General features: G+C 50.1%; 1 protein-coding gene across 1 annotated transcript; it reads left to right on the top strand.

Annotated features, from left to right (window-relative positions):
- The first annotated feature begins 1,556 nt into the window (after positions 1-1,556).
- Positions 1,557-9,141, top strand: TAGLN2 (transgelin 2). Its single transcript, XM_043999303.1, has 5 exons — positions 1,557-1,670; positions 6,899-7,100; positions 7,440-7,614; positions 7,963-8,065; positions 8,223-9,141. The coding sequence occupies exons 2-5, from the start codon at positions 6,921-6,923 to the stop codon at positions 8,362-8,364; spliced, it is 600 nt and encodes a 199-aa protein (XP_043855238.1). The 5' UTR covers positions 1,557-1,670; positions 6,899-6,920; the 3' UTR covers positions 8,365-9,141.
- The last annotated feature ends 1,195 nt before the right edge of the window (positions 9,142-10,336 follow it).

Below are 10,336 nucleotides of genomic sequence, written 5' to 3' on the forward strand. Positions count from 1 at the left end.
TGCAGAAGAGAACGCACTAACTTTGAAATCTTCGGCCCTGGACTCCTGTCTTGACTCTGTCACTACTTTCGGCAAGTCCTTTCACTTCTCTGACTTCAATGACCTCAACTGTTATCTGGACTAGATTTCTAAGGTCCCTTACCATTCTGAAGTACATGATTTTATGGTCCTCTTCCCAATCAGACCTTACTTCTATTCCCATTCGGCATAATGGAGGGAGAGGAGGAAGAGAGTTGTCTTGGAGTGTGCCTCAGTTTCCCCATCTATCAATGATATGCATAGATAAGGGGTGGCAGGACTTGTTATACCCAGTGGTTGGTTGGTTGGTAGTTGTCTTTTGTCCTTTGAAGAGGACCAAAATGACATCACTATGTTAGTTAAGTTACAGTGTGTCCGACTATGACTGATCTGACTGATAGGAGCTTGAAATGCTCTACCATGGGTCAGGCACAAAAAATTTTGAACATTTGGGTTGGATTCTTTAAATTTGCACATCTCATGTTTCTTCTGAGCTATTTCAATTTTACTTTGCTCATAGAGCATGGCACTTTCTCTGATGAGGGCATGCCATGCTGGGCAATCCTGTGTCAGTATCTCCCATGTCATGCAGTCAATTCCAAAGTTCTTAAGAGAGACCTTGAGAGTGTCCTTATATTACTTTTTCTGACCACCATGTGAGCACTTGCCCTGTGTGAGTTCTCCATAAAATAGTCTTTTAGGCAAGCATACATTTGGCATTCAAATGTGACCTGCCCATCAGAGCTGCACTTTCTGCAGTACAGTTTGAATGCTTGGCAGTTTAGCTTGAGAGAGGACCTCAGTGTCTGATGTCTTATGCTGCCAGGTGATCCTCAGAATCTTCCTAAAAATTCAAAAGGAAGAGATTAAGTTTCCTAGCGTGGCACTGGTGCACTGTCCAGGTTTCACAGGTATACAACAATGAGGTCAGCACAATGACTTTGTAGACCTTCAGTTTGATAATCAGTCTAATACCTTTTGTATCCCATACCTTCCTTCGGAGCCTCCTAAATGCTGAGCTAGCTCTGGCAAATCGTGCATCAACCTTGTTATCAGTGTGTACATCCCTGGAAGGTATCCTGCCAAGGTAAGTGAACTTATCCACCACAGTATTCAAAACTTTTCCATTTGCTGTAATTGATGGTTCCATATAAGAAGGTCTTCAATGAGGACAAACACAGCATCAAGGTCAGCTGCTGTGCTGATAGTAAATTCTTGAGGGAGTTTTTGTGCCTGACTTTGTTTGCAGCTGATTTCTCCCTCAATGCAATCTCTGAGATGCAACAAAGCATGGACTGATTCTCTGCTGCTTGTGATAATTTTGGCTTGACAATTAATAGCAAGAAAACACAAGCGCTCCACCATAGCCAGTATTTAAGCACTCTGCTCCGGTTTTCCAGTTAGGCCCAAATCTTTGGGGTTACTATTGGAATCCGAGGCCTGTACATACCGGTAACCCCAGAACCCACCATAGCTCCCCGATGCCTTAGTTGCCCTGTGCCTTTAAATCCTCGCCCATCGCCCCGCCCCAGGCCCGCCCCGCCGGGCCAAGGCGGGATCTGCCTGAAAACCCCCGCCTCGGGAAGTCCAGTGCCACTCACTGCGCCGCGCCCCAGCCCGCTCAGCTCTCTATCCACCGCTCTGCGGTAAAGGTGAGCGCGGAGGGCAGGGAGGAGGGAGGGAGGCAGAAGGGAGGCAGACCTGGGCAGCACGAGAAGCCTCGGGTGGCTGGCCGTGAGTCACTGAGACCAGGGCTTAGGGTCCGCTCCTTGCCCTGTGCCGCCCCGCCCGTCCTCTGGATTGGCTCCGCGCTGTGCTGGCTGGGCAGGTGGGGCCGGGGCGGCGGCCCCTGCGCTGTGCGCTGTGCTCGGGCTTCGCTGGGCTAGAGAATTTGGGGTCCGTGCCCCCCTCCCAGAGCACCGGGAGAGATCTGGGCGAAGCTCTGGCCGGGACTTTGCGAAGGGAGGTGGCGGAAGGTGAGGGGCTAGCACTGGAAAGGACGGTATAAAGAACCCGGTCCCTTGCCCATGCCTGCCAGTTAGTGCCCTTCTTGAGACTGCCCTTTTGGCTTTCCTTGACCTCAGGCACTTAGGTTTTCCCCTGATGCACTTCTCACTTCTTCTATTCGTGGCCACGTGTAGAGTGTTGTCCTCCTTTCTCTAAACTCTGAGCTGACTTTCTTCTCGCTCACTTTTCTCTGGAGCCTGGCGCTGCTTGATTTCGGGCCTCCCAACGGGAAGGCACCGGGGTTAGGACTAGCTTAGTACCTGGATTGCCTCAGTAACCCTATCCTTTCTTCGTATTAAGAACAGGGTCAGCACTTTGATCCCATCCCTCGAGTGTGATTGGAGGACGAGGGTGGGGGGTTCTTTTTATACCGAGGAGCCTTGGCTGCAGCCTGACCTGTCTGGCTCTCATGGCCTGGGATGGGGAGGCGGGGGGGGGGGGGGGGGCGGGGGGTGTCTGTCGCTTCCCCACCCCCATGCCCCCTGCTGCTGGGAAAGCCTCTGGCCGTGGCTGTTGGGCGGGCTGGCTGCCCAGACCACTGCGTCACCCTGGCGGCGGGTGAGTCATCTCTCAGTAACGGCCAGGGTGTGGTTGGGGAGGGAGGGTGTTGGGGGGGAAGGTAAGGATTAGAGAAGACAAGGGGCCCGAACATACAAGGCAAGAGAGGGATTAGCACACCTCTAGTAGGGATGGAAATGGAAGAGTATGGACTGTAACAGATCCTCTAGCTAGGGGCCACTGACTTAGATTTGAGATCGTAGTGGGAAAGAAGCTGGATGTGAGTATCAGAGTCTGAGAAGTTGAAACAGTTCTCTTCTCCCAATTCTTACTACCTATCTAGAGAGGTACCCATCTGGAAATTGCATTAGGGCTGCATCGGGCATTGCCTGGTACACAGCAGGTACTTAATAAATGCTTCTTGCTTCTTTGACTTACCGGTACTTAGCAGGAAAGGATAGCAGTGAGATTTGTGTGTGGGAGGGGCATGATGGAGTTTCCCTCCCAATTCCCTACTACATACAGCTTGGAGTTTCCCATTCCTGTCTTCTGATGAGTGGAAATGGTGGGGTGGGGCAGGCCCAGGAGGGCCCTCTGGACCCCAGAACCAACAAGTCCTCTTTGTCTTCCTTCCCTCTCACTCCCATCCTGCCTCTGCCTTCCTGTTCCCTCAGGGCTAGATCCTGACCTCATTTGCTCCTCTGGGAATTTTCTTTTGTACATATTGGTACTAGCCTTGAGCTCTCACCCCCAGAAGTACCCCAAGTCCTAGTACTCTCTCCCCCAGCTGACTAGCCTGGGTGCCCTATGAAGAATAGGAAATGCTCCTCCAGGTGCTGGTGCCACCCACCTCCTCCTTACTCCAGACTGTTCTCAGAGCTTTCTCTCCCTTTCTGTCTGGGCGGGATTTTCTTTGTGCCCTGCCTGGCACCCCCATCTAGCCCCTTGCACTATGTTTAGTATACAAAAGCCATAGCAACAGCCCCCGCCTGACCTCCTCCTGCCCCCCCTCCCTTCCCCACCCCAGCACACCCTCCTCCCGCCCAGGCCTTGTGGCTTCCTGTTTGTGTATCTCTAGCTTTCTCCACTGGGGACAGGGGGGCTCCCCTATGGGGGACAATGTAATCAGACCAAGCTGCCCTCCCGACTCCCCTCCTTCTTCCTGCTCCTGTTATCCCCTCACCCTGGGAGCAGATCCCACTCCTTCCTTCTGTGGTCCCTTTCAGCACAGTCTGGGAAATTGAGTCACCCTTCTTCGTCCATCCTAGAGCCTCTGCGGCCCTCAGTACAGATTGTCCTTTCCCCCTGGCATTGAGAACAAACAGCACAGGACCCTGGTTTGGTCTGAGGCTGGGCTTGAATCTGGTCATTGGGGGGTAACGGCATCCCTTTTCCCTGTTCCACCAGCTCTTAGTAGCTTGGATGGTTGGGTCGGGTTCTTAAGAGCCAGCCTTCCTGGGTTAGGTGGGAGGTTCTGCCTTTCCCTTTCCCTCCCACTCCCTTACACTCTCCTTCCTTCCTCTTAGCTGCTCTTCCATATCTCTGAGCTATCCAGCTGCTGGCTTTCCATGGCTACTCAGGCTTAGGCATCCCGAGGACCCCACACTAACTTTCTAATTCAGCATGTCCTCCCCTCTGGGCAATAACCCACTCTTTTCCCATGCAGGGTAGGAGGGGCAGGCCAAGGGGTTTGCTGCCATGGTGGGCCTCTTCACCCTTAACAGCCCAGCCGGAGCTTGTCAGCTCACGCCTGTGATACCTCCTTCCTCCCTTCAGCCAGGATGGGGAAGGGAGGAAGAACAGCTGTTGGCCAGGATGGTTCCTTCCCAGGGCTCCTCCCTGCTGCCCTGGCACTGTAGAGTGGTTGGGGCTCCAGAACACAGCAGACACTGCAGCTGGAGCCCCATCTTTTGCCAGCTGTGGCCCAGGCCAATGAGGGGAAAGGGGCGCCTCTGAATTCTCCTCAGTGGGGTTCAGAAGTTCTATGCCTGTTCAGCCCTGGGAAGATGAAGGATCTGGTTATCTTCCTTCCCCACCCCCTGTATTCCCGTTAATTATCCTCCTGCTTGACCCTTCCCTCAGGCTGGACCATTTAGCACTGAATAGGACCCTGCTCTGAGGACCAGGCCTGCAAAACTGAATTGATCCTAGGAGATAGGGTTCAAAACTTGGCTTGGGAGAAGTGGGGGGTTTACTTCTCTTCAAAATGGATCCACCTTGGGTGTTTCCTCTCCCCTTACTTTCTCCCCTACAATTCCAGAGCCTTCACATTCTCAAGGAAAGGTTAGGTGGTGAAGCATGGTGGATTTGGATGAGGAAAGAACTCAATGTCCCTCTTCCCACCTTGGATGCCTCAGCTCTATCTCCCTTCCCAGTCTCTCCCCTCTTCAAGTTGATAAGATCAGGTCAGGGCCCAGACCAGAAATTCTCCATTCTTCTCCCAGCTCTTACTGTCCTGGCTTTCTCCTTGGGGGAAAGAGTATGTGTATTGGGGGTAGAGAAGAGGCTTTGTTAATGAAGCTAAAAATAGTTGATGAGGAGAACCTTCTAAGCAGGAAGTAAACTGTGAAACTTGATAAGTTGGGAAAGGAAGGAAGGTTTAGATATTGAACAGAGGCTGAGACGCTGGTTCTCCAGGCAGAGAAGCCTTTATAATTCCCTGGGGCTTGGGGTCTACCCCTGTTCCAGCCTCCTCACCACATTCAGACCTCAACAGGGAGGGAACTCTAAGGGGTATGTGTCCTGGTTACTTTGCATGTTGCCATAATGAATTCAGAACCCTCAGCTGGACCCCACTAAAGAAAGCTGGAGTATGAGTATGGAGATTGTAGATCAGAATGGTTGCTCACCTTTGGGAAGATTGGCCTAGAAGCTTTGGAAGCTAGTGCAGTAAAGGAGGCAGTTTCTTAGCACACATCTGTTCCCTCTCCCTGAGTACTGGCAGCTGCCCTGGCAAGGAATGCCCTTCGTAGTGTGATCCCAGAGCTATCGCCTAATTCTGGGGATAGAGGATTCTAAAGGAGAAGATGGGAATGGAATGGCCACTGAATGAGTTTCCATGTGGGGCAGTAGGGTTGTACTGGGCCTGTCCAGACAAGTATTTGGGCACTGAGCCAAGGCAGGGGGTGGAAGGGTGAGGATAGGCAGCATCTTGGCACAGTGTAGAGGTTCTAGCTCAGGCTGGCAGACAGGAAACTACCCAACCACTTTCCCTTCTATCCCTTTGACTCATGCCTCTTCTCATCGCCAATCTCCAGTTAAGGGAAACTTACTCTCACCTGGCTCTTGCCAAAGCCTGCCATTTTGGAATCCCTAGAAAGGAGGGGTCAAAGAGAGACCCTTCCCTTCCTATAGACCCACTGACTGTCAGCCTTCTGCAGATCAGGTGTAGGCTATGCCCTCTGTTTGGACTGCCTTCTAGAACATGCACCTGCCCTCACACACCTGTTGAAATGCTACCTATTTTTCCAGGCCAAGCTCAAGTCCTCCATGTTCCAAGATGACTTTGTTTCCTACCTTAGCCCTAGTATATATCTTCTAAAGGCCAACAGCTTGTAGGAGTCTGCACCACACAACTGAACCTGAATTACAGAGTTTTCTGTGCCGTCGATTGTTTCATGTATATAGACTCTTGTCTTTCTAGTGAATAGTAACCTCCTTCAGTAAGGGCCACAACTATTTTGGGTTTTTCTTTATAGTCCTAGCAACTTGCCTAGCACTTAATAAACGCCCATTGAATTCTGAAGAAATTAGTCCTTCAAGTCCGGGTTTTTCTTACATTGCCCACAGAGCCCAGCATGGAACTGGGCACATAGTAATCTCTCAGGAAACATTTATTGGCTGAGTCTCCCCAGGTCCATTTGCCCAGTCCTACAAATCAGGCTCCGTTGTCATTGCTCCCTACTCTATGGGGGTCCCGATCCTTTTCCCAAACACAGAGAAAAGGGAAGGCAAGACCTGGGTTAAGATGAGCTGAGCTGGTTACTGTTCATTCAGTTCATTTGCTCAGTGTCTCCTCTGTGGGTGAGAAGCTGTTAGCCACACACCTTGGAGGATTATATCCTCTTCTCTAAAGGGAACAGTATAAGCATTTGCTATACACCAAACACTGGGGATGTGAAACCAAAAATGAAAATAGTGCCATTCCTCAAGGAGCTTACATTCTACTGAAATATAATGTATAATGGAGTTAATTCTAGTCTTAGAGTCATCAACTATATCTGTGTGACCTTAGGAAAGTCTTTCCTTCCCCCGGGCCTCAGTTTCCTCATATTTAAAGTGAGGAAGTTGAGTTAGTTTAGAGCTAGAAGGGTCCCTACGGAGAAAGTTCATTCAATGCCTCTACTTAACTGGATTGTGGGGTGTCTCCTCCCAGGTATCTGCATCACCATCTCAAAATGGCCAACAGGGGACCTGCTTATGGACTGAGTCGGGAGGTACAGCAGAAAATTGAGAAGCAGTATGATGCTGACCTGGAGCAGATCCTCATTCAGTGGATTACCACACAGTGCCGCAGAGATGTTGGGCGGCCCCAGCCTGGGCGGGAGAATTTCCAAAACTGGCTCAAGGATGGCACGGTGAGAGCTGGAGTTCAAGACATGGGATCAGCAGGGAGAGTAGACAAAAATATAAGGGAACTGGAGAGCTGTTGTGTTCTTGGGTGGGTGTTATTTAGACAGGAAGAAATTCCTGCTCTTTTCAGCTGATCTGAGTAGATTTGACTAGATGATACTTTGGATACTATTGAAGTGTCCCCCCAGTGATACAGGGGTGTCATTTCTGCCCTGCCTTCTCCTCTTCTCCTGGCCCCAGGGGGCAATTTGGGACCTAGATAAGGCAGGCCAAGAGGATTGGTCTTCCCCATCTATCCACTGTGAGATGGGCACCCTTTCATGCCAAGCCTTGCCTTCCCCCAGGTGCTGTGTGAGCTCATCAATGGGCTATACCCTGAAGGCCAAGGCCCGGTAAAGAAGATCCAGGCTTCAGGCATGGCCTTCAAACAGATGGAACAGATTTCTCAGTTCCTCCAGGCAGCGGAGCGCTATGGCATCAATGCCACTGATATCTTCCAAACTGTGGACCTCTGGGAAGGTGAAGAAAAGGCTGCATGGCAAGGGGATTGGCCAAAGACTGGAAGGGGAGACTGGATGGGAGGGTCATGGTGGGATTTTGACATCTCCTTGGGAAGAACTGCCCAAGAACAGCTTTGAAGGATGGTGGCTTTGAGGTTGGGGAATGGGGATAAGATTCAGGTTACTGATGGGCAAGGATTTAAAGGGCAGGGTAGCATTTTGAAGGAGAGAGAAGAAGGAAGAGATCCTAGTGGGAGGGGATTGGGGAAGAAAGATAAAGGGATTCAATGGATTAGTGTCTCTTTCCTAATATTTTGGGAGGTTCTCTATGGTATCTAGACCTCTAGACTTCCTATATCATCCCTAGGAAAGAATATGGCCTGTGTGCAGCGGACACTGATGAACCTTGGTGGGCTGGCAGTGGCTCGGGGTGATGGGCTCTTCTCTGGAGATCCTAACTGGTTCCCCAAGTAAGTAGTGGGACATTCCACCCTCCCTGGGGTGGTTGGGAAAATTCTTGCCCACTTCCCTTCCATAAACAGGGTGGCAGGATTTATTCTGATAGCCCTGGATTCCCCCTTGCCTAGAGTTTCCCTTGTGGCTGACCCCTGTCTTTTCCACCACTAGGAAGTCCAAGGAAAATCCCCGAAACTTCACAGACAACCAACTGCAGGAGGGCAAGAATGTCATCGGGCTGCAGATGGGCACCAACCGGGGGGCATCTCAGGCGGGCATGACTGGTTATGGGATGCCACGCCAAATCCTCTGATCACCACTCTTCCTTACTCTCCCTTGAATGGTTAATATATTTCTAGCAGTGACATTCCCAGGAAGCCCGTGGAAACCTCAAGCCCCTTCTGTTCCCAATTCTTCCTCTTCTCCCCTACTCTCTACCCACTGGGGGCACTGCTCCTCGTGTTGTGCCTGAGCCGCTGCCTTTTCACCTTGAACTTGCCGTAATACACTCCTTCCCCACCCCCAATCAGCAAAACTGGACCAACTGCTCCATCCTTCCCCATCCTGGACCAAAACTGGGGGGCGCCTGACCCCTTCAACATTCCGATTCATTCTCCCACCCTGGCTTATCCTCTCACTTCGGAATTTGTACCATTACAGTCATTCCTTAGGCCAGGGTTCAGGGCACTGCCTTGAAAGGAGCTGAACGTGGGACCAATTTCTCTTCCACAAGATTGTTCTTTCTGCCACCCCCACCCCCCAGCCTTGCTCCTGTGGGGACTTAATTTATAGGGAGGGGCCTGTGGTGGCTGCTGTCCTGGCCACAGCTGGACTTTGAAAGCCACACATCTGGGTAGGCCTCTCCTTGGCAAGGGCCTCTTTATCCCTTGGTCCCTCCCTTCTTGGCATTCCCTTCCGCCTATTCCCCTCAACAGGGTGGAGGGGTGGAGGGGATGTCCAGGGAGGTGGGTTGGCCTTGCCTTCTTTTCTCTCCTCCCTCCTTCCCCTCTTCTTCAAAAGACCCACCCAAAGTCTGGGGCTTGAGGAATGTGAGTTTGCTGATCTGAATAAAGATTCCCAGTGTTTGTAAGATGTAGCCCGGCTGTGTCTGAGGGAGCTACCTTGGAGATGGGAGGGAGAAGGGGAGGAGGGTGCATGTCAGAAATGGAATTAAGATAAGGCAGAGACAAGAGAAATGACCCTAGAAGGGGAAGGGATCAACAGGCCTGTTCTTCATCTATAAAATGAAGGGACTATTCTGGACGCTCTCTTAAGTTACTTTTTACCTCTAACTAAACCCTGTGCTTCAATGCTCACGAGCCCACTTTCCCTTAGAATATCCTTCACCTTAGAATGTCTCCCTATCTTGGAACAAGGGTGGGCATCAACAAGGATCTAAGTTGTCCCTGGCCTAGGAACTGTGGTGAGTGGGAAAACAAGGATTTGGAGCCTTTGGGACCAGTCCCAGTCAAACATGTCTGTCCTTTTCTCTGCTTGGATGAATTTGGGCTGTTATCAGCTGGAACCAGTGACATCTTTCCCAAGTAGGGCCAAATGAGCTGTGTTTCTCTATGCAAGTTGTCCCTTACTCAGATGAGTCCTCTATACTCCCATAGGCTTGACACAACCCTTAAACCTGGCCACCCCAGCACTTAGGAAGAAGACTGGTGGGGAAGAACAGTTGAGTCTGGATAAAATATTGAGAAACAGTGGGTAGAATACTGGATTTAGAGTCAAGAAGACCCAGGTTCAAATCCTATCTCTGATATTTACTAGCTATGTGATCTTGGACAAATCACTTAAGTTCTCTCAGTCCTAGTTTTCTCATCTGTCAGTTGGGGGAAAATAATACCACCTGCCTCTTAGGGTCATTGGGAAGATTAAATGAAGTAATATGTCTAAAGCACATTGTAAATCGTGAAGTGCCATATAAGTCTTAGCTCTTATTTTTTTACTACTTATGAGGTTGTTGTGAGGCTCAAATGAAATGACTAAAGCACAATACAGTTATCCCTTTCACATTGTGACTTTTCCCCATCTCCGTTTTGATATATATCTGGTTGGCATAAGAAATTAAATAGAAATTTGGGGAGAGTTTTGTGGAAGCTACAGATAGCACATGAAGGTCAGCAAATGACAGAAAAAGTTTAGAAACTCAGAAATGCATAAAATGTGTGTATACTGTTAAATGTCAACCTAAATTTTATTATAATGTACTGTAAACACCTCATAAAAGAAAAAAATGCCATCTTCTCGGTACAAAAGGAGGGCCAAAAACCTTTACA

This window comes from Dromiciops gliroides, chromosome 4 (assembly GCF_019393635.1).
Source record: "Dromiciops gliroides isolate mDroGli1 chromosome 4, mDroGli1.pri, whole genome shotgun sequence".
NCBI lineage: Eukaryota > Metazoa > Chordata > Mammalia > Microbiotheria > Microbiotheriidae > Dromiciops > Dromiciops gliroides.